The sequence below is a fragment of the Podarcis pityusensis genome, assembly GCF_964106645.2.
Source record: "Podarcis pityusensis genome assembly, chromosome: 4".
NCBI classification, from domain to species: Eukaryota; Metazoa; Chordata; class Lepidosauria; order Squamata; family Lacertidae; genus Podarcis; species Podarcis pityusensis.
This window is the reverse complement of record NC_138027.1, coordinates 80017153-80042329: the sequence shown is the minus strand read 5'-3', so window position 1 is coordinate 80042329 and position 25177 is coordinate 80017153. Positions and strand designations below refer to the sequence as shown.

General features: G+C 41.8%; 1 protein-coding gene across 3 annotated transcripts in view; it reads left to right on the top strand.

Moving 5' to 3' along the window:
• Window positions 1-5219: 5219 nt before the first annotated feature.
• Window positions 5220-25177, top strand: part of ATP11A (ATPase phospholipid transporting 11A) — a 108449-nt gene continuing 88491 nt past the window's right edge. For 2 of the 3 annotated variants that reach the window (XM_081002964.1, XM_081002965.1), the window contains exon 1: window positions 5220-5857. In XM_081002964.1, coding sequence (XP_080859090.1) covers window positions 5819-5857 — 39 coding nt within the window. In that variant the 5' untranslated portion in view covers window positions 5220-5818. The remainder of the gene's footprint in view (window positions 5858-25177) is intronic. The other variant, XM_081002963.1, reaches the window with a different exon arrangement.

The following is a 25177-nucleotide window of genomic DNA, read 5'->3' as shown; positions in this document are numbered from 1 at the left end:
AAATTTAAGTCTCCTACTAAATTTTAAATAAGTCTTATGCTGATTAATCAAGTGAGTCTTAATGCATACATTTTAGAATGCATACATTTTAGTACAACTCAAGCAATAGCTTTGAAGGCATGCTTTCTCTTGGTTCTCCATATGTATACATATGTCATGCTGTATGTTCCATTCAGGAACTTTACAAATTTGAAAACTTTGGGGATAAATCTGTTACTTGGATAGAAAGACTTATGAAAGAAATATGCCAAAAGTTGTGTGACGTGCAGCATGAGCCTTTACTGAACTATTGGACCACACCCAACTGTTCCCTGCTGTTAAAATAGCCATCTTTAGAGCACTTTCCCTCCCAGTTACAACATGCACAAGTAAACTTTGTGCTGGGTGAAAACATGGCTACATTTGACAATGAGGGGAGATCAATTGTCTGGCTTGTGTTTGTTCAGTACCCATAAAGAAAAGTTGAAGAACTACTCCAAGAACAAATTTATAGAAGAAGTTATTGACTGATTTGGCCAAGACCTTCAAGGATTCCAGATTTTGTTTAAAGAATGACCCACTTTGTGTATTATTCTCCTTTATGTTATGTACAGACAAGCATTTGTTGTTGTTGTTTAGTCGTTTAGTCGTGTCCGACTCTTCGTGACCCCATGGACCAGAGCACGCCAGGCACTCCTGACTTCCACTGCTTCCCGCAGTTTGGTCAAACTCATGTCGGTAGCTTCGAGAACACTGTCCAAGCATTTACACCCCCCCAAAAAAAGTTCATCAATCCAAGACAGATTCTGTGTAAAAGGTGTGAAATTCAGTTTTTAATTTGACTTAGTATTGTCAATGGACAAATTGTATTTCTAGTGCCTTACTCTGTTGTTGCGAAATGGACAAATAAATCAAGTTGTTAGAAGTTACAGTAGTTCTGAAACGTACAATCCCATGCACTGCAGTAAATCACAAACAACACATTTCTCATTGCCTCATTGCTTCTCTTTGGCACCATGTTATGCCATGAGGGGTTCAGTCATATAAACTGCAAATAGTCAACAACCTGTAGTTACAAGTAATAGACCTTACCTGCCTGCACTGGACTTTTGGGTGGGGACACTCATACTATGTAGACTGCATTCCAGTAACCCAGGACTGATGTAACTAAGAAATGTCTTACTGTAGCCATGTCTTACTTTCTCAAGCATGTGTGCAACCAGGCAAAGGGCCTTCTTGGTAGTGGCACCTGCCCTGTGGAACGCCCTCCCATCAGATGTCAAGGAAATAAACAACTAACTGACTTTTAGAAGACATCTGAAGGCAACCCTGTTTAGGGAAGTTTTTAATGTTTGTTGTTTTTTGTGTTTTTAATATTCTGTTGGAAGCCGCCCACAGTGGCTGGGGAAACCCAGCCACATGGGTGGGGTATTATTATTATTATTATTATTATTATTATTAATTTGAATTGAGCAGAGGAATTCCTGTTCTGACTTCTCTTCCCACCTGGTTATCTCTGTGTAAATCTGATTCCAGAGCATTCCCAAACTGAGAACATGTTTTTTTCCCCCACACCATCCAAACCATATTGACTCTGGAGAAGGGGCTCAATCTTCCTCATTCTTGTCTGTTTCTTGTTTTGGAAAGGTTATCTTCAATCTCATTTTATAATGTATATAAAACAGAGGGAACAATTCTAACAACAAACAAAAAAACACAAAACTATAAAATAGGCAGGTAGGATGAGTACAGTTGCACATGGGTTAAAATAACAAAGTCCAAGTAAAGACTATCAATGTTATCAGATTCTTATCTGTTTGAACTTCAGTTTGTTAGCCTTAATCCAGCCCATTAACACCTTCAGGTGGTGGTTAGAACCCCAAAAGCTTTATTTGCCCCTGATGTAAAAGAGAATTAGAATGGCGTGACATCTGTATATCGATGCATCTGCATAGTAGGCAGATGCCCTGAAAATAGAAGAGATTCTAAAGGTATTTCTGAGAGGCAAAAATCTCTCTCGGTTTTTAGATTGTCATATTTGAGGATCTGTTGTTACTGGCTGGAATGCTGAAGGCATATAAGCCCCGAAGATGCATTTCTAAAATGCATTGCATTACATTGAATCAAGTCACTGAATGACAAAGGGGAAGTAATTGTCTGGAGCAGAAAGAAGATGCATTTCTGCTTCCCATACTCAGTGAGGATTCTTCCTGAGTAAATGTGAAAGGATCAGGCTTCTGAGAACTGTAGGTGGTGGTGGTGAAACAGAGTTGCAACAGCAACAACAACAACAAAAAGGAATTAAACTACCACAGCACTGAGCATGTATGAAGAAGACTCAGCCAATCCCTAACCCATCAAACTGGGTTTTTCAGGACTGATTCCATGTGGGTTTAACACTTCACCGGAGGGGTCAACTTGCTTTCAGCCCCTTCTGAAACCTAAGGCAGCTCAGGCAAATCACAAATAGATCCAAATAGATCCAAATAGAAATGACAAAAACTGTTACGGTGAGGTTGGTTGGCAGCAGAGAGGGGGTGGGAAATCTAATAATAATTCTGATTTTGAAATCATGGCTGTGAATCTGCACATGTTCAGAGGCACTCTTTTCATACTTCTTCATATTTTTCCTGCGTTAAGCTGGAGACACAGAGAATTGTCTTACTCTCTGCTGGACCAGAAGCTGTGGCTTGGGATTTCCATGGATGCCTAACAAGGAGGAAAGATCTGCTAGGGTATTAATGCTGTGAGCTCTTCCATCCTATGCTCAGGTTGTATATATGTGTAATTAAAACGACATGCCCTAAAGACACCACAGTCTCTATTGACCTTCATTCCAAGCAATCTGAACCCTGGCTGAAACTCTTGGAGTCTCTCACTGCTCTGAGAGTGGTTGCACACAACAGTATTTACATAAACTGAAGGAAGACAAATCAGTGGCTTATATTTCCACATGACTTCCTCTGTGCTGCCTTTCTTTGGCAATCAAGCAGCTCTGTGCGATACAGTGATATTATTAGTAATATGTATCCACACACTGTTTATTTTCATGGTTAATCCTTTGAAACCAGAATCACTTTGTGTTACTCTTTCTAATATGCTTGCTGAAAAAGTGTTTGTTTTGTACCATATGCATGGTAGCTTGAGTGTCCTTTTTCATCGTGAATATCTGGATTGGGGAGTTGATTCATGCATCAGCTTGCCATATAGTTTCACTGTAGCATCTTGTGGTATAATCTACTGGGCAAGTGGTGGCATTTGCGCTTTTATATAATTGTTTATTAGCACTGCCAAGTGACTGAAAGTTTTCAAATCAATTAACAGACTTGCATTTGATAAATTTGTTCAATTAAAGCAAAACGTTGTGGTTTCTCATAACGGAGAACATTTAGGGAATCTTTTGTCATGCAATCGCTTAAATTTATAGAAATAAACAGCCAGGATAAAAATAAAAAACCTTTTTGAGAAACCAGTCAATCCAATTGCCTATGAAGTGTGTCTAAATTGACAGTATCTGCATTACTGTTAAACTGATAAGAGAATCAGCTCTGGTTTAAAATCCTAGCAAAAAGATAAAACCCCCACAAAGATTAATAAACCCACCTATGCCTTCAAGTACAATTGTTTACTCATATGGGGCAAATGCTATAGGCTCTGAAAGACAACCCATTCATTCTGAAAGGCTGGTAGATTCCAGGACCGTGTCTGAAAACTCCCCCACCCCATCTTCCTATTATTTATAGTGAAAGTGTATTGATTTCTTAAAATTAAAATTGCAGATGCAGAGGGTGTAATGGCACCTGGAATGGGACATAAAAGCAGTGGTTCGAGAAGTGAAAGGAGGCTAAGCAGATGCTTATGAAAGCCCATGTTTGATTACAAAAGTGGAGGTTCTTATTTGTCCTTATTACCACAGTTGCTGGATCCACTTCCAGAAATAATGTGCCTTCAGACATTCCAAGGCATTGCGCCTCTCACCAGTCCTCTTTCCCATCTGCAGTACGTAACAGGCCCCTAATCTTTGCCCCAACAAAACAAGTAGAAACCCTGGGAAACATTTGAGTGTACCCACAGAAGTTTGAGGGACAAGCTTCTAGAATAGCGTTTCTCAGATAGTGGGAACGACCACTGGGGTTCAGGGCACTTTCAGGTGGGCACATTTTGCACCATAACAGCACAGTGCTTCTTCAGAAGACATGCTGGGTACCTGAGTCATTCACCACCACATCCTCTTTAACAAATGCCCTTCCTTCCCTTCTGGTTAATGTAGATGTCTGAAGCTGTGTGTTGTTATTGTGAGGACTCTCTGAGAGAAGGGAGAAATATTCAAGTAGTAACTGGCTGCTCTCCTACTCTAGAGGAAAATTAAGATTCCTTTCCCATTGTGGGTGATGAGGGCTGGTGGTGCATATATTTATTAGCTTGTAAATTCTCAGAAGTTGGCTCTTGTAATATATGTACCACGTTGTTGTTTTCCTGTTCTAGAAATCTACAAGGCCGCCAAGACAGTCTTCTCTGCCCTGGAGTTCCCAGGAGGCTCAAAAGCTTTTTAGCAGCACCTCACCTCTGATGCTCTCTCCAGGGGCTCCAGCTGCAACCTAGGCAGCCGTCACCTAGCTACTGCTACCTCTGTGGTGGCGAAGGGGAGTGATCTCAGGAAACAAACGGAAACGGCCTGTTGGCAGCAGGTTCCCTTCTTTATAGCCGCGCTTCCCTGGCCATTTTCTCAGATCTGCAACACATGAAGCCTTTCTCGTCTTCTGTGCATAATCCCCCTACCATCAGCCCATTCCCTTTGTACATTCCTGGAGTGGCAGTTTGGACGGAAGTTGTTGCGGGGATTGTTTCTCCTCTCCCACTAAACGCCCCCACTGGCCGAGCCAACAAAACAAAAAGCAGCGCTCACAGCTTCCTTGTAGAAGACACAGGGCACAAAAAGGCTTTTGATGTTCTCTATTTATTGCAACAAACACACACACACACACACACACACCGGCGGATGTGGAACAGATCATCCTTTCCTTCCCGCCTCTCCACCTTTTTTTAATTTTTGCTTGGCCGGGTGACTTCTGCACGGAGCGAAGCCCAGGCTCAAGCTTCAGGTAATGCGCTCAACGTTGAGCGCGCCCGTGTGCAAAATGCATATATTACAAAGAGAGAGGGGAGGGAGGCGTAAAGGGGTGTGTGTTGTTGTATTGGACAAGTTCGGAGCGCGCATGCTCGCCCGCACCGTATGACGTGAGCTGACTGGCTAAGCAAGGGAAAGATCAAAGCGCGAGTGAGAAGATCCCGAGGCTCTCGGGGAGCTCGCCACACGGAGAGCCATTGCGCGGGAAGCAGCCGGGCTTAGGGGCCAAGTTTCCTGAAGCACTGAAGCGCGGGGGGGAGCCGGCCTTGCCGCCCTGCTACCTGCGCAAGTCTCCGAGCAAAGTTGCCTTTTGTTCCCCCCCATAATCCTCCTGCTGCTCCTCCTCCACCGCCGCCTTTTCGGAACGAGCTGCCGGGGACGGCTGGCTGGCTGGCTGGCTGAGCGCACATGGGCAGAGGCAACGGAGGCGCCCCAGCCTGGCGCACGCATGACTGAGCGGAAGAATCGCCCTCCAAGAATCCCCGGCAGGTCAAGGCAGGGCAGGGATGTGGCCGCGGCTGCCATGAGACAGAAACTCCGGCGTGGTGGTGGATGTAGGAAGTAGCAGAGCGGCGGCGGCGGCGACCGAGAGGCAGAGAGAGAAGCTCCCCCTGGCTGGAGTCTCCCGCCTGTAGCAGAAGGAGCAGGCGGCGGCGGCGGCGGCGCAGGAGGAGGCGGAGAGCCGCCTGAGCAGCTGCCCGTCGCCTCGCCATGGATTGCAGCCGCCTCAGGACTCTTATTAATAGATACGTGAGTATCCGGGCAGGGGTCGGCGCTGCCTGCCGTTGCCAAGGCGTCCTGCCGAGCGCGCCAAAGCAAAAAAAAAAAAAAAAAAGGGAAATCTCATAGTGTGGAAGCGCTCCCTTGCGCGCAGGCATGGCGCGCTGGCACCCGAGCCGAGCGAAGATGTCGCTTTCTTTAATTTCAGGGCATCGCAGACCCCGAAGGGAGCAAAGCCCAGCGCGTCCCTCTTCGTTTCATCTCTCTGTCTGTGAAATGTTGATCCCCGGAGACAAATGATCCGCCGCTCCCCATAGATTTTCCTAGAGATAAAAAGGAAGGGTTGAAGCCCTCGATGATGCGTCTCCTTCCCATTCATAGATGTTGTGCCTGATCTACGGTCGATAGTCCTATTACACTTGAGTGCAGTTTGCTTCTAAATAGGCGAATTTAGGAAATCGGCCTCCCACCTGCTTTTAGACACATTTACCTGGAAGGCTCAGTGGCGCTGACTTACCTGCAGCCTGATGCTGGGCATGGCTTAAACCTAAATAAATGGGTTTGGGATCACTGTTTTGCAGCCTGGTTCTATGTCCATTTTTTTGCCAGTAAATCCCACTCCTTGCCCTGGCTTACTACCAAGTTACATGTCATAGGATTACTTTGTGCAGTGCTTTTTTCTGGGGGGACGCAGGGGTACACATACCCCTAAGCATTTTGTGAACCTAAATTTGGCCTCATTGAGGGGCAGTATTTCAAAATGAGTAGGAAAATGAGAGTACCCCTAAGCATTTTTTTTTTTTAGGGAAAAAGCACTGCTTTTGTGTAAACAAGCATAGGCACAACCATCATCTCTTTTTCAACTTTCTAATTTACTTTTTAAAAATTATGCTTTATACAGCATTAAAGTCTTACAAATAATATAACTGGGATCTGTAGAAAGAACCTTATGATCTGAAAATAGAGGTGCTGTATGTACTTTTGCAACCCAAGAAAATCTCTAATAAAAGCAATTAAAAAAAATTTATTTCACTGCTGGCAGCACAGCTTCCTTCTCTTGGCAACTGGAGGCTGAAAACTATTTGGAACTGATCAAATAACATTAGATTACCCTTCTACTTGGCCGGGCAGAGTGTGGCCATGAACATTTCAGTGCAACATATGATTTGCTTGCTGTAATTTATACTTGGGGAAAGCTAATAGGCCAGCAACACTCAAAATTAATTGACATGTGTTGCCAGCGCTTTCTTAAGCCTCTTTAAATCGAATTAAGAAAATGGTTCTCAACAGTTGCCTCTGAAGGTCAGCAACAGATGACAATTGGTTGGATAGCTGCACTAAACCATTGCACTAATCCTAAATAATACTTGCATCATATACTCCAGTGGAGTTTACTTTCAGAAAATTGTGTGAAGAATGACTGCCTACAGTAACTGAAGTTACTTCCAATTACCATATTTTTCCATTATAAGACTAGGTTTTCCCCCTAAAAATTAATGTCAAAAATTAGGGGGCATCTTATACACAGATAGTGCCGAGGGTGGATTTTCTTAAATCTGAGTTCCCCAAAATAGGGGGAGTCTTATACATGGGGGCATCTTATAGTCAGGAAAATACGGTAAATATGTTTGGTTTGAGGTGTGTAAGGATGTAGTGGGAAATTAGTTCAGCTGAAAGCCAATGGTAAGCATTGTAGAAATGGGGTGCCAGTTTGTATTTGATCCTGTACTTCATTAGGAGTCCTGTGGAGAGAAAGGGAGAGAACCTCTTGCTACAGTTAAGGTTTCGAAAAACCACAATGTAAACAGATTGACAGATATGCACATTTTATGATGATCGTGTATGTAATAAGGCTCTGCAGCCTGTCTGTTTACAAGCTCCCCTTCTTTCTGAAGCTTTCCAGTAAGTGATCCGTCATGAGTCTGATAGTCTCATGATTTGCGCTGAGGTCAGAACAAAAAGCCCTTGAGGCATATTATACATTATTGTCTCCAGCAGGCAGCCATTGCTTAGTTGTTTGTGTTTTCCTGAGCATGCTGATACAATGTGTGCTTTCTTATCTAAAAAAGTGGAGGGAAACCCATGTAAAATAGCGTGTGTTGGTTGGTTTTAGTCCGCAATCCAATTCATGCTTACCTGGGGTATGAGCCCCACTGAGTGCAGTGGGTCTTCTGAGCACACATTTGCAGGACTGCTTTGTTAGTTACTGTACTTCGTTTGCAAATGCTGAAGAATGATAATGTGGTAGCTCAAGATGAGCATCGAGTAGCTAATTGTATATTATTTAGGATTTTGGAAGGGCTGTGGTCGTATCAGTTGTTTCTTGAGTTGCTAGCCTATAGAGCAGGCAAAGTTGTGTGCATACTCCATTCTAAATAAATAAAGACACAGAAATTTTGTGCCAAGAAAGTCTTAAGTGTATAAACTATGGAAATGATGCCAATAAATATACTTGGAGTGGACCCATTGAAATTAATAAAACTTGGTTAGTCATGCCTATTAACTTCAGTGGATCTATTCTGAGTAGGGCTAGCATTTGCTACAACCCATAATTTGTTTCTGTTTTGGGTAAATTTTATTCTAGTTTTACCACTTCCGTGACTGGTAAGAGGATTTCCCAACCATTGTAAATCTTATTCAGGCATTCCTTTGGCTTCTGGGTTGTCAGCACAGTGGTGAACTTTGGGTTCTCAAATTTCAGTGGTGTCCTATGCGAGACTAACATTTGGTGGCCTCCGCCTCGCGTGCTTCATTCCACAATCCACAGCATTGTTCTGGTGCCCCCTGCAGTGCGGTACCCAGGGTGGCTGAAATGGTCTCGCTACCCTAAAATTGCCTCTGTTAAGCAGGTGCTGCCCCTACACTGCCCAGTGTATCTTGACAACATAAGGGCCAGACATGAGATTATTGGGAAGCTGAGTTGTTCACCCATTACAGCATCTCTGCAGGCTGAGCACTCCTGTAGATTTGCCGTAATCCTCTGTCATCACAGATAAGGGTAATAACATGCTGCCATATCTACCTCCCACCCACAATCAGACAAGTAGAAACGTTTTCTTGGTCGGCTGGCATCCACACATCCACACACACCTTGCACACTTGAGTGCGAGGTGGAAATAAAAGACTTGCTGAACACAACAAAGGGTATAATCTTAAAAGACATCATACACACGTTTTTAATAATAAACAGTGTAAGGTAGGGCTATGGTTTTCCCAGTAGTGATGTATGGAAGTGAGAGCTGGAGCATAAAGAAGGCTGCTTGCCGGAGAATTGATGCTTTTGAATTGTGGTGCTGGAGGAAACTCTTGAGAGTCCCATGGACTGCAAGAAGATCAAACCTATCCATTCTGAAGGAAATCAGCCCTGAGTGCTCACTGGAAGGACAGATCCTGAAGCTGAGGCTTCAATACTTTGGCTGCCTCATGAGAAGAGAAGACTCCCTGGAAAAGACCCTGATGTTGGGAAAGATGGAGGGCACAAGGAAAAGGGGACAACAGAGGACGAGATGGTTGGACAGTGTTCTTGAAGCTACCAACATGAGTTTGACCAAACTGCGGGAGGCAGTGGAAGACAGGAGTGCCTGGTGTGCTCTGGTCCATGGGGTCACGAAGAGTTGGACACGATTAAACAACAACACACAAACACACACATATGCATATGCATATACATATACACACCAGGATCAATTCCCAGGCACTAGTGGGACACTCAGGCTTTCTTTGTTTCTGTGAAGATGCACAGTGCTGCAGCCTTACCATAAAGAAAACCCTCTGATCCTCCATCTTAATGTGTGTGTGTGTGTGTGTGCGCGCGCACACGCGCGCGCGCACACACACACACATTTCACCAGTAGTCAAGCACACTTCATTCATTATACCAGGTGTATGTAGAACCTTTGTCCCCTACCTCCAAATTTGCTGAGCTACAACTCCCACAATCCCTAGCCATAGGCCATGTTTGCTGGGGCTGATGGGAATTGTAGTTTATCAACGTTTGGCAGGCCCAAGGCTCCCCAGCCCTGCTATGCAATGAGCTTCCAGGTGCTGTGGCCAAACTTAACAATGCTGCAGGTTTTGTGGTGCAAGCTATGTACTTGAGCACTTTTTATTTCCAAAGGATTTGCACCCTGTTCAGCCCCATTCTGTATTTGAGTGAATTGAAACGGGCTTAAAATCATATAAGCTGCCTAGAAGAGCAACCAAATAGAAACAAAAGCATTTAAAAAGGCTTGTGAAGAAATTTACAAGCTGGCGTTTAGACCTTTTAGATAGCTTTCCAAGTAAAAACTAGGATGAGGTAAATGGCATATTTATTGAGCAGATACACTGATGGGCCTGTGTAAATAATGTATGTGTTGGCTTACCAAGTTACGTAGGAAAAAGTAGACAGACAGACAAAGCCTCCAAATATCTTACAATCCAATAGAGACAACTGGGAAGAGAACACAGGCAGGAAATAGAGAACTTTGTGGCTAGGTTGCTTGTGGGCAGAAAACTCCTGCCAGCATATATAACACCATGTTTGTGGGATTTGAACTGGCTGCCAATCTGTTACTGGGCCAGGTTCAAAGTTTTGGTGCTGTTCATGTTCTTATTTAATATAAGGCAGTCCTACTCGCTTTGTAAGCCCAGACAAAGTCATTTTATTGATGAACACAGCTGTGTAGGAAAATGAAAGTAGCTGCAGGAACAAGCTAAAAGGTGGAGTCTTCACTACAACCTATAATAACTGGAGACAGTGTTTAATTTTGTCATTAGTCATTATTACAGATACTAACTTATAAGGCCCTGTACAGCTCAGGCTTGAAAGATCACCTTATCTCTTCAGCAGGAGAGTTACACCTTCAAGCCCTTAAAATATCAGAGGCCTGGTAACTCAGCAGGGCTTTCTTTCAGTGTGGCTGCCCATGTTTTGCGGATCAGTATCCCTGTGGAGATAAGTCAGGCACCCCACTCTTTATATTTTCCAGAAACCATTGAAGACATTTTTGTTTTTCACAAGCTTTTCCAATTGGATTAAAATGTCTCCGCCTCTGTTTTTAAACCCATCTTTAGTTGTTTTTGTATTGTTTGTAAAACTATTTTTGGCTGTTTTTATGGAATGTATGTAAATTTCATTGAGATGGATATAAAAGGCAATTTTGCTCCAGCTCTGGAGCAGCTTTGTGGACAGCATGTATATTCTTGATGAAAGACGCAATGGCAGGTTCAATGAGTGAAGAGTAAATTGAAATCCCTGCTTACAGGAGTTGCCGTTGTGTGTTGCATACATAAGCTTGCGTGAATATAACACTCAGGTGAGCAGCTACTTGCACACAGGGGAACTACAGCAGAACATGTGAATTTAGTCTCTGGTTTTTGGAGGATTATAAATAATAGAAGATCTTTATATTATGCATTATTCAGGTCATGGAGATAAAGTATAAAATTACACGAGGAGGTCATGGGTCTTTGAAGTGTCCTTAAGATTTTGGTCTGAAACCGCTAGGGCATACTGAATTTAAAACATTTTTGTTTCCTTGTACTTAACTACGCTTGAAGTAATAAAAACAAACATTTGTTGTAGTTTCCTTGAAAATGTCTGTATTACGACACTGGAGGTGATAATGTTGTATTTAGCTACATTATTCACTTTTAAAATTTTAAATTGAATTACAATAGGGTTGTGTTTTTTTAAAAAAATAGCATATATTTATGTAATTTCCAATGGTTCTGCACAGTTACAATGCTCTTTGGAGCTCTTTATTATATGCTAAAGCCAGTTTTGTTTTGTATGTAATTTATCCCACAGTCAAACAGTCCAGGTGCCATTGCTGATTGCTTCTCAAATGCACCGAAGCAGCAGCACAGTTTTTTAAAATGTGGAGCAGGAAGTATTCTGTCATTCTTAGACTTATTTGTAATTGTATTTAGCTGCAATTTTTTAATGACTAGCAGTCATTGCAGAACAATTTGATTTTGTATTGTCAGAATGACTTTGGCCTAGAAAAAAAAATACTGTATGCCTATACCATTTAAGCTACTAAAAGTAACATTGACTTTCAGAATTCAAATTCACAGCTTCCCTTTCCACCCTGATGAGCTGCTCTAGTGTCAAAGAAGAGCTGACAAGATACATTTGTGAAACACATTTGCAAAAATGGCCTGACTTAATCTCATTCGGCAATTTCGGTTTGTGGCAAGTTCCGTCCTGTAAAAAGAAGCAGTGGTTCTCAAGAATTGCATCCCTCTAAACATCAGGACTAAACATCTGACTAAACATCAGGAAAAACCTTCTCACAGTAAGAGCTGTTCAACAGTGGAACAGTCTCCCTTGGAAGGTGGTGGACTCTCCTTCCTTGGCGGTTTTTAAGCAGAGGTTGGATGGCCATCTGTCATGGATGCTTTAGCTAAGATTCCTCATTGCAGGGGGTTGGACTAGATGACCCTTGGTTCCCCTTCCAACTCTACAATTCTATGACTCTAGAATTTTGGATAATGCGTCTTGCAAATACTTATCTGAGTACATTGCCTTCTGCTTCAATAGACTACTTCCATGAAAGTCATGTGAGAATGGCAGGCAGATCTGTCTCAGTTTCAAACCCAAAGTGTTATAAAAATGTAGAAAACAGTACTGTTGATTTAAGGGGGACTGATCAAAACAGTTCTACTATACAAGATCTATATGGGATTGGGAAATATATGTCTTCAGTTACTTAAATACCAGATACAGGGCTTTTTTTGTTTTGGTTTTGGAGGAGAATTGCAGTTGTCTTCACTGCAGCCTTTTGCTTTAATATATATGGAAATATTTATTCAGTGGGGATTGCAGCCTAAATTGACTTCCTTTTAATCATTTATAAAGTGGTTCACTACTAATGTATTCTTGCTAAGCTGCACTTGCTTTCAAAACAAAATATGCAAATACCGATATTTGTGGGGAAAATGACTTTCACTCAGAGCATAACTACTAATTTTATTTTATTTTTATTTTGTTGTTTTCATTATGCAGTTGGAAAATGGGCTTATGCAGCAATATATGGATGAGATTTTTTTGTTGTTGGCCGTCAGCTTTTTGTGTTGGAGCAGCAGTGAAGTACACACTTTTTATTTCTGATAAGTAGATTCCACTTTAATTCAGTCAACAATAACCTGTTAGTATTGAGAGCTGAGCACGAGAACTCCTACAGTCAATTTTGTTTGGTTTTCCAAATCTTAAGTGAAAACTTTTATCACAAACCTTTCCTTTTGTTCTGTTCTTTCATGGATAAGTTTGAGAGTCTTTAAGACTGGAAAGATACTTCACAGTACTCCTTTGGTACTTAAATAAACAGTACTTGAACATTGCATGGGTGAGAACAAAAAAAATCTCTCCAGTTCACAATCAGGTCCATGTGTGCTACAGGTCAGCTTGAAAGATGGGTCTGAGTTTCTAGTTGCCTTGGGCATTTAATGACTTCTGCTCAGAAGGACCAAATCTCTACCTCCAAGCTGACATTTGGAAAATGTGCAAAATTGGATGGTCAATATTAGAATGCTCCTAGTAGTGTTACTAATTCATATTGCCAGGAGGAATTTCTGATTAAATTACAACAATAGCTTTCCTTTTGTAGAACGAGCTACTACTGTAACACTGTGAATATCTGCTTTGCATACAGTTTTAACAATGAAAAATTCATTTATGGTAGGTCAACTGCTTTTTGCTAAGGTGCCGGGATTCCATCACACAGGGGCTAGTTAGTGATGAGTTAATATCCACATTTTGTTCTGGTTTTAAAATATAGCTTGATATTTCCTGCCATAGATGTCAAAGACTATATGCGTCTATAGTATAGTCTGTGACCAAACATTGTATGCGGAATATGGAGCAGTCTAAATATGCAGTTGTTTGCTGTTTCGGGCAGTCTGAAAGATATGTCCCTTGCAGCATGCGATGATTCCAGCATTAAGTGGTCACTAAACTCCTTTGCAGCCAGTGGCAATTGCCTGTTCTGCCTGAATAGGACAGCTGGCTCTTCTCTGTTTAGAATGACTTGGCAGTTGTAGACCTTTGACAAGTTCATGGCTTCTGAAGTGTTGTATGTCTTTTGGAGATATGTTCTGCTGACATACTGATGCTTTGTGTTATTATGGGGCCAGGCATTTTGATCTCATGTGAGATCTGTTCCTTTTAAGAATTCATCAGTTGTTGTTGTTGTTTAGTCGTTTAGTCGTGTCCGACTCTTTGTGACCCCATGGACCAGAGCACGCCAGGCACTCCTGTCTTCCACTGCCTCCCGCAGTTTGGTCAAACTCATGCTGGTAGCTTCGAGAACACTATCCAGCCATCTCATCCTCTGTCGTCCCCTTCTCCTTGTGCCTTCCATCTTTCCCAACATCAGGGTCTTTTCCAGGGAGTCTTCTCTTCTCATGAGGTGGCCAAAGTATTGGAGTCTCAGCTTCACGATCTGTCCTTCCAGTGAGCACTCAGGGCTGATTTCCTTAAGAATGGATAATTCATCAGTGACATGTGTTTAAAAATTGGTCTCTTTCTTTCCAATCTTAAACGTTAGCCTGCAAATGGTCATTTTTAATTGTCAGTAGCATTTACTTCGAAATAAGCTTATTTGGGTGTGCATCTGTTTGTTTTAAATGCACCCATATCCTACTTTGACCTAAAACTTCCCAGTGTCTGTTTGCTGGAATACTTTAAAATTTCAAGAAGGTAAAAAAAATTATAATAAGTGCATACTTATCTTCCCAGTACAGTAGAAGTGATTTGAAAACACAGCTATGAATGGGAAAGATGATAGGGATTGCTACAATAATGATTACAAAAGGAAACATACATAAGCCTGAAATACTCGATTTTTAAAATCTAGAATTAATTCTGATTCCCTTTTGGGGTAGTTAAAGCCAATTATGAGCCAATTAAGTGTTTTCACATACTGCTTTAGGGAAAGTGCAGTTAACACCCCATCTGCTTGTCTCAAAAATAATACTTTTGCTTTCAAGGGTTTTGTTTGTTAACACTTAACTAGAAGAAAAAGAAAAATCATGACTAACTTACAATTGGTTAAGCAACAACTCCACAATTTGGGGTAATTCTTCTTGCCCAAGTGGATATCTATGCCCTGAGCTACCCCACACTGTTCAGGAGGGTTTGTAGCTTCCAGAGAAGTTGTTACTGGTGGTGCAGAGGCTATAGCAGATATGGCACTGTGGCTGTATAAGCCAGTTACAGAAAACTCTAACCCTAGCCAGTTGCATTCTACAATCCACTTGCTATTGGTTGCAAAATGCTGCTCTGCTGCATTTTGTCTTAAGTATATTATAATGTTCAAACCTTTTTTTTTTTTTTTTAAAAAGAGACATTCATTAGATTTAATTTTTAAGTTGCAAAACTTTAACACAAAGCTTTTTTTTAAAAAAAATATGCAAACATGTTTACATTGATGTCTTATTCATAAGCACTAGATGACATTATTCAGATGATGGGAGTTAGGAGTAAGTCTCTTTGTATTCAATAGGGCTTACTCTCAGGTAAGTTTGTACAGGCTTATAACCTAAGAAAAATTTGAGGGGGGGGGAATATTTCTGGAGCTGGGACAGAGCAGGACATTATAGTGTTGCATTTGAGGTAAAAATATGCCCAGGTCATTATTTTTCCTGCGCCAGTAAGTTATACTTTGAAGGCGAAAGAAAGAAGAAGATGTTGCTTTTATTCTAGTTATGCTATGGGTTTTATTTCTCTCTCTCTCTTGCATTCATACACTCAAGAGATGCTGTGGACTAGCACATCAAATTGTAGTTAAAACAATTCAGAAATGCAAGAACTGCTAAAATGTCCTTAACTAGAATGAATATGATGAACGTTTGAGGGAATTTTTGTGATAGTTATTGGGGTGGTGGACGCTTCCTGTGTGCGTGTTTTACGAAAGAGCAGAACCATGTTGCAATCAACAGGAATGACTGAGAAAATAATGACATTATATCTTATCATATTGACTTTAGCTCAAATATTATTGGTGCTCTGAGCTGAGAGGTTAGTATATCTCCTCTGTCTTGGCTCAGCTGGTACCCGGTTGGCTGAGCTGAGCCCTGCATATTTTAAGCCAGCATAATGAAAAAAGGGGAGTTCTGTCCAGTAGGTTTGCTAGGTCAGGAGCATCCCAGCTTCTGCAAGTTCAGGGCCCAAACCTGAGATCTAGGAGCAGCCCTTGGTGATGTCATGGGGAGGCCCCTGTTATGGCATTGGAGATGGAGGTTAATTAGGAGAGGGGAAGGGAGAAGGGCAGACAATGCTATAATTTGCAGCCAGCTCCTGCTGGGCTGAAGCTTGCATGCTGCATGTACAGTGTCCTTAATAATTTCAAGCATTATGATTAAAGGAACTCTCACGCACATGGAGATTCAAGCTCTTTACCTGTCACATGGAGAGGGCCAGACAAACCTGGAAACCTAATGACCAGAGAGAAGGGGGACTCCTAAACCCATGCAGCTTCATCACTTGACTAGGCAACCTGGAGTAAAATAAGCCGGCAAAAAGAGTCAAAGACTATTTTAAAGGCTTGTTTTCCCATTGCCACACTTAGGACAGCTCAGCCAGCTGTAGGGCTGTAGGTGAGTAGAGTTTGGATCTGGTTTAACTTTGCACCAGTTTGATTTACACCAGCTACTTGTGTATAGGATTGCTCCCTAAGTCTTGTTGATTTCAGAGGCACCGACACTTGATTGCCAGTATATCAGCCTGCAGCAGCCTTGTACCTTTTACTCAACATTACTTTGTTGAAGTATTGCCTCCAATGATAAAGAAACAGGAAACTGTAATGTTTCTATTGTTATAATTGTCAAGTGAAAACTCAGCTGAAGTTCAGCCTGAACTAGAAGGCAGAATAACACAACAATACAGTTATCTCTCCTGCTTTAATTGCCATGGCAACAAATTCAGCGTAGATTAGATAAAATAAAGGCTTTTTTCTCTTTACACCGCACAGACACCAGTTTCTTATCTTAATCTCGATTATCCAAGCTTTGATTTAGTGGTATAGCCTTCAAAGATTGTTAAACAGCTTACCTTACAAGTGTGTTTGTGTGTTTATTTTAAGCTGCATACACATTTATTATCTGTATTTCTTTTTTTAGTTCTATCACAAAACATGAATGAATTTGCCTTGTCCTTAGTTTCACAAGATTGTATGCAGTGTTCTCTCTGTTAGACTAGCTGTGCTGGCTATAGTATATTGCCTTGAAGCAGCAGATGTTGATCTAAGAAGGCTGTACTGCCAACATTGAGGCGTAAGCATTAGCTTCTTCAAAGGGTATAAGTAATGCAGTTGCCTTTCCTCACTTGCAATTATCTAAATCTTATCCAAAGTCTATTGCCGGTTAACTTTGGATTTTTCACATTCTCAATAGTTGAGTAATTAAACCGCAAAGCAGTGGCGATTCTGTTGCCTGATGTCATTGAGTAATCTTCCTGCTTTGCTCAAAAGAGGATTTCATCTAACCTATTTTAACTAGAGGATTAAGGACAATTAGGTTCTTCCACTGCATTGTTGCTAAGATATGATGTTTTGAAATCCTCTGAAATGCACTTCTGCTAAAGCTCTAGAGATCTCTTAGTCAAATTAATTAGCAACATTTTCTTTTAAAAAAAATTTTTTAGAAGTTGCATATTGACAAGATATATCTTAAATAGATAGAAAAGTCTTCTCTTCATGCTTTTAAATTTTATATTTGAATATAAACGCAGGAAAATAATTATGCATCATAAATGCTTAATTTTATTGTTTCTGTGTAGAAAGCCAGTCTCATCGTAATAATCTCAAGCCCTGTGTTAAATACCAGCTTCAAATGCAAGCCTTGTGATCTTTTAAGGATAGCTTCCAGAATGTGGGGGGTGGCGCAGATTTGTGGTAATAGCTATTTATTGCTTATGCCTCCTTAATGCTTTGTTCCTCTGTACACACTTGGCAAATGATGAAGTAGACAGTCCACAAAGGCTCAAGGCAGAACAAATCTATTAATCGTTCAGGTGCTGTTAGATTGTTGTTTTTCTTGCAGCAGACAAAATCAAAGCTCAGCAATTGGTGGAACTGTTTTTTGGAATTCCTCTTTGGACTGAGGTGACCAATTCAGTTTTGAAAAAAGCTCAGGTGCATTTTGGAAGCAGCTGCCTATAGGCTATGCAACCATGTTTACTGAAAGTGGTGAAGGATTTGAGGGAACAGAACTTGGGCCTAGGCTTTAAGTTATATCTTCACTTTTCCCACCATTAGCCAGCAAATAAGTTGACTTTTTGCTTAAGTGGTAACAAGGATGTAACAGAGGTATTACTCCTGTCTGCTCAAAGCCCTAAATGCTGTTTGCTAGCACTCCAGATCATTAAACTGGTTTCTATTACTCCCCAAAACACAGGTGTTGTTCGTCTAATAACTGAAACAGCCAAATAGCTTCCCAAGCAGAACCAGCCAGAAAGCAGACTTTTTTGCGCAACCTAATGGCAGCACTAGCTAGTGTTTTCTTTCTGCTTGCCTCCCCCGCCCCGCCCCCAATAATGGACTTAAGTACTTACACTGCAAGTATATCTGACCAGAATGACACATGTGCTTTGGGAAACATATTTTAACCAATGGCACATTATTTACAAATGAGATTAAATATACCAATCATTCATAGAAGAAATATTGCATATTGGGTGTGTTTGAGTTTCCAGTCTTCTTCAAGATCAGCGTCCTTTAGAGCCTTAAGGTATGTGTCAGAGAGCCAGTGTGGTGTAGTGGTTAAGAGCGGTAGTCTCGTAATCTGGTGAACCGGGTTCGCGTCTCCGCTCTTCCACATGCAGCTGCTGGGTGACCTTGGGCTAGTCACACTTCTCTGAAGTCTCTCAGCCCCACTCACCTCACAGAGTGTTTGTTGTGGGGGAGGAAGGGAAAGGAGAATGTGAGCCGCTTTGAGACTCCTTAGGGTAGTGATAAAGCAGGATATCAAATCCAAACTGCTCCTCCTCTTCTCTTTAGCAATCTCGAATTTTCGGCGTTGCTTTTTTTTTGTTCTGCACTTTCTCATACTTCAGAAAGCTCCCGTGTCCTTTTTTTCCCCCCCTTCTTCTCAACCTCGGTTGTCTCCTTTTAATGGCCTGTTTTTGTTTTTGCATCAGAGCCATTGAATGTCTCTGGTGCAAATCTTGCTCTCCTGTTTTGTTCATTATAAATTCATGCTTTCCTCCTACTCATCTGCCCTATTTTCTGCCAAGCAAGCTTGCGTATCTCATCTTACTCAATCTTCCCCTTCTCGTATTCAATATCCATTTGCTACTTTTTAAAAACAAAACAAAACCCAACCCATCTTTCTTCAGTCCTCCTTCAATTTATTCAGATAGTATTGTCCCATATTTTGTTGATAAAATTTCTCTCTGTTCATTACTTCCTGCACTTTGATCTGTTTCTTCCTTTCTACCAAATCCTCTTACTTTTTCATGTTCTTCCTCTCCCCTCGGTTTCTGCCTCCGGCAGTGCCTCCCTTCTTTATTCAGCTAAATCTACCATTTGGCCTCTTCATGTCATTTCCTCTTGCTTCTTAACAAATATGGTCCTGCTTTTTTCTTCCTCACTTGATCTTTGTCATTGTGCAGTCCTTTCTTGCTTTAAACCTGCTTGTGACAGCCACTTCTCAGTCACTCCGGGTCCTGTGCCATCTGAAGGAAGGGAATTCCTGGCTCACACAGTGTACCCCTCTTCTCAGTCCACCCTTCCCCCTTAAACTACTTGCTGCCACCAGACAGGTAAAGGTAAAGGGATCCCTGACCATTAGGTCCAGTTGTGACCAACTCTGGGGTTGCGGCGCTCATCTCGCTTTATTGGCCGAGGGAGCTGGCGTACAGCTTCCAGGTCATGTGGCCAGCATGACTAAGCCACTTCTGGCGAACCAGAGCAGCACACGGAAACGCCGTTTATCTTCTCGCTGGAGCGGTACCTATTTATCTACTTGCACTTTGACGTGCTTTTGAACTGCTTAGTTGGCAGGAGCAGGGACTGAGCAACGGGAGCTCACCCTGTTGCAGGGATTCGAACTGCCGACCCACAGCGCCAACCCGCCTCCCTGCCACCAGACAAGGGGTTAATTATTTCCACAAAGCTTCCCCCTTGCTAGTCAGCCTCCCAAGTTTCCCTGGGGGTCTCCCTAAAGCCTCTTAAAGAAGTGTGTTATTGTAGCTTCTGAAGTGTGAGGGTGTTATGCAGGTTTAAGAAACAAACAAAGAGTTTAATAAGATTGGGGGGGTGGAATAAAAAGAAATATATGCAGATTATACAGAAATCCAATCTATCCCCACTGGAATAAAATAGAAAACTGAAGTAGGTTAAAACACTAGCCACTTTCACTGGACTGAACAGTCCCCAAACTCACCAGGATCTTACTCTTGAGAAGTAGCCCTTTGTTTGCCCATCTCCCAGACTTTCAGAGCTTTTCCTTATCACCCTCTAGGCTTGGTACCCGTTGATGTAGATTCTGTCCCTAAGTAGGCTGAAACCTTTGAAACAGGAGACATGGGCCTTTCCTACATCTACAATGGAATTTCACTGCCTCTGTCCTGGCTCCCACTCTCAGACACAGTTCTTGGACTGTTGGGTGGAGAATTCCTGAAGGCTTATTCCAAAGAAGTCAGCTCACAGTTTAAACATAGGCAGATACAGGTTACACAGTCAATAGTTTAGAAGCAGAGTTCTAAGATACGGTCCAGGCTATGTCTGCTCAGCTGATTTACTACCCAACCAGGGTCACATGTTTCTTCAGCTGCTGAAACAACTTTGCTATCAGTAGGTGGGGTGATAGCTGACTCACATAATACTCCCTTCAAGCGACTTTGGCTGTGGAAGTCTCCTGGAGGGTTTCTCGAACCATCCCCACCAACAGTCTCAGGCATCTCTCCTCACATTCGTCCTCTCCCTCTGACAGATCCTGCCAAGGCAGTTCCTTCTTACTTGTTGCCATGGGGTGAGTCAGGGCAGCCTTGATAGTAGGGTATTTGCTAGGTTTCCAAATTAACTCTGTAATCCCAAGTGGACAAACAAGAAAGATATGTAACATACAGTACAAGTAAAATATGCATTCCCACATACCATATGCAACAGTCTATACAAGTAGCCTGGGACAACCATACCCAATGCCTTCACACTGCTATTGTTTTCCCACTTATTATTTTTTTAAAGCTTCTTCGGATCCCTACCTTCTTTCCAAACCATCACACTTCTTTCTTTTGTTTCATCTATGTGAATAGTTTGTCTATCAATATGTCAGTTGTGTGTTTTTTAATTCTTCTTTTGACCTCCTTCAGTCTCATTTTTTTAAGCTCCCCATGCTACTGAGACTGCTTTGTGTAAATGGTGTAATGATTGTTGTTTTTTTACAGGCTAAGTCACAAGGGCTAAATCCATTTTTCATTCCCCTTGATCTTTCTTCAGTTTAGGATGCAGCTGGTCATTCTGGTTCTTGATTCTAATTTTTTGGGATTTTGTGGCATTTGCTGGTTGGTTTCACTCCTAACAAAGAGTTCTCTTAAAGTTTGTGTCAATGACTCTTTTTCTTCTTGGGACAAACCCACAGAATACTTTTAAAGTAAGCATCCACCCTCCAGGGAATTGTAAAGGGTGCTGGGAATTGTCACTCTGTGAAGGGGAAACTATGATTCCCAGAATGCTTTGGGGGAAAGTCATGTGTTTTAAATGTATGGTGCAGATCTGCTCAGAGTAGGAAAAAAATAATGTCATTGTCAGAAAAACCCTGAAAGCACTCTTTGTAAGAGTGAAACCAAGGAATGTCACCAAATCTCAAATAGTGAGAATTGGGGCAGGCTGTCTTCTTCTCTTCCTCCCATGATGAGAAGGGCTACTCCTGTTTTAGACAGAGGAGGGTTTTGTGACCATCTCCTGAAGAGCAATAACAGGCATAGGCAAACTCGGTCCTCCACATGTTTTGGGACTACAACTCCCATCATCCCTGACCACTGGTCCTGTTAGCCAGGGATGATGGGAGTTGTAGTCCCAAAACATCTGGAGGGCCGAGTTTGCCTCTGCCTGAGCAAGAGACTTGGGAAAAGCTTAGAGGGGGCTGGAGCCAGCCATTTGTAACATTAGAGTGTACAGATTCCTATTTAATCCACTTCTTGCACTTTTCAGAAAGAGGCAAAGTGAAAATGTTTTGTTTCTAAAAAAAGGTTCCCCCCACCCAAGCTAAAATTAGCAATTTGGATTAGTATCCTATTATATTCCTAATTCTGTTGTTGTTGTTTTTTAATCGTTGCTGGAAGAGCCATTACTTTTAGCGGAGGTAGGCTGTGAAAGCTATCGCATGTCAAACTGTCATTCAGTCTTAATGTGAAATGAGCCTCCGCCCTCTAGAAAAATGCACTTTATTGGACATACAATACATAAATGGGAACAGAACTGCAAATCTAGAGATCTAAGATGTATAACTTAATTATTCTCATAGTTTTAGCATTTTCAGTAGTAATATTATTATATTGCAGTTAGCAGTTTCAGGTCAGATTTAGGCCAACGGTTTGCTTTTCAGTAGAGCAGATAATGTAGACTGTTATGAGCTCATTTGGGTATAACCAGGTGGCAGAATAGTGAAATAAAATGGCCTCCTTACATATTAGAATGTTTTTCCTTTTTTTCGTAATATTGCTACAAATTGCACAGATGTGTCAATCGTTAAAAGGAGACCTGAACCAAATATTTTACGAATTTTCAGTTGTAGGGCTTGTTAAACCAAAAATAATACTAAAATTTTTAGGTTCTTGTCCTGACTTCACCAAGGAACTCTGGATTGTTTTCATTGTTGCTGTTGCACCACAGAATTTCAGCCTCCTCTGCTATCCGCTGCAGCTCCCCTCCATGCACCCTCAAAATCTGCTCCAGAGGGTTGGCGAATCCTCCAGAGCAGATTTTTTTGGAAGCATGTTAGGAGAAAGGTGGAGGGGCATTAGATGAGCAAAACGTCTAAGCGCTCTTAGATACAACGCTCTCTCAAAACTGTCTATGTCCTTAAACCTGCTCTCAGAGTTAATAATAATAATAATAATAATAATTTATTATTTATACCCCGTCCATCTGGCTGAGTTTCCCCAGCCACTCTGGGCGGCTCCCAATCAGTGTTAAAAACAGTACAGCGTTACATATTAAAAACTTCCCTGAACAGGGCTGCCTTAAGATGTCTTCTGAATGTCAGGTAATTATTTATCTCTTTGCCATCTGATGGGAGGGCGTTCCACAGGGCAGGCGCCACTACCGAGAAGGCCCTCTGTCTGGTTCCCTGTAGCCTCACTTCTCGCAATGAGGGAACCGCCAGAAGGCCCTCGGCGCTGGATCTCAGTGTCCGGGCTGAACGATGGGGGTGGAGACGCTCCTTCAGGTATACAGGAGTTGAGTGTAAATCAGTTGCATTTTTAAAAACCTGAGTAGCTGGAGTGCGAGATTGTCCATTTTTAAAAGAAAAGGACAACTGATAGCTGGGGACATTTAAGAGAGAGAGAGAGAGAGAGAGAGAGAGAGAAGGAACTAAACATGCAGAAATTCTATGTACTGAATAATGTTCCAAAACTTACATAAGAGTTCCTGTAAAGCAGGAAGCAAGCGACGGATATGGGTTCTGGCCGTTTCCTCCAAACCTTTATTAAAAAGACAATGCTACATTATTTTTAGCTGCCATGTGGCCCATGGGAGGGGTTTGAACCCCTGGATTTGGCTGTTGTTTATGCTGATGAGAGGTAAAATAATATAGCAACAGAGAACACATACCACTCCTGCTCTCCCCTCCCTGCAATTTAACACATGGAGTGAAGAATGAAGTACACACAATGGATAAAGTCTAGTGCATGTTCAGATGAGCCTGGAAGAATACAAGATAAAAATTTAAGCTTTGCAGCACAAACTTCTAGCACACCTGCCATACACAACGTCTGGTGAAGAATCATCAGCCTGAATTGCAAACAAATCTACGGGTCTGTACATACCTGTGTGTCACACTGACATTTAAAGATAGAGACAAACAACCTGTTCTTACCCATTTTACAAAATCTTCCCTATCTGCTCACCTAGTGTCAGTTCTCAGCAGATGCAAATAGGTGAGAATACAATTTGCATGGTTGTAATAAATGAGTGCAGCATCTAATTCCATTGCAATGAAACATGGATGTGTTGCAACTGAAGAGCGTACGTGGATATAAGCCAGATCTGTGGAGTGCATCCTTCATTAAGTGCTTTTGGTCAAGTCTTTATGGCTCTCAAGTACCAAGCGCAAGAATAGATTGAACTTGAGAAAATAGATCAGCTCTTTAGGTGCTCTGCAGTTCCTCTTTCACATGCATTATATCATGTTTTATTGAGAGGGGGATTTCTACCACTAGTGCATCAGGACTGTATTACCATCCATACTTTAAAAAAAGCGCTTTAGGTTCTTCAACGGTTTCCTGGATAGTCACCAGGGGCTTTGAAAAAAGATTTCTTTACTTTAATATTGATGCCAAATGCAAGAGGATCTAGCTATGTAGCTTCCAAATTACTCTCATATTGCATAGGAGTCTCTGACTGGCGTATCTTAGGGAGTGGTGTGTGCTCTCCCCCTCCCACTTGAGCTATGCCAGCTTGAGCAATGGACCCTGACCGATAAAACTATTTGTGTAAAACGCACAGAAAGAGGCCAAAATGTGAAGATCTTATAAAAGAACTTGAGGCCTAGTTTACATAAGTTATTTCACAGCAAATCAGAATTAGTTGTCAGAACGTAGAAGGCACACCTGGTAATCAATGTATGGCTATCAAGACCAGCTTATGAAGTGTGGTGACTTACCATGGTGCCCATACATTACCCTATCAGGTGTGGTAATGAGAACTTGTGCCCCAACACAAGTACTGTACAGAAGTGTAACAAAATGTTGCTTGCTACTTGATTGACAGGCTTCCTTAAGTTGTTACATACATACCATGGAAGAAGGTGGGTTTTTTTGGATGCATTTCATTTGAATTGCACTTTTTTCTAGTACCTTGATGCGGAACAATTACTACTGCCACTTCGGTGGAAGTGTAACTTCAATGGAAAACAAATCGGAAGTTGTCAAAAGTGTAAACAAGTGTGGGAGTATTATGCCTGATCCCAGTCATTTCCTTCTGACAACAAATAACAGTAACAAAAATGCAACTTTTTTCTATATGGGTGTACCCAGCTTTTTTAAAAAAACAGGTCTAAATCAACTTAGGGCTTAGGGCCCTCATATCTATGGGACCGCCTCTCCTGGTATGCCCCGCAGAGGACCTTGAATAACCATAGTTTAGAGGTCCCAGGCCCTAAGGAAGTCAGACTATCTTCCACCAGGGCCAGGGCCTTTTCAGT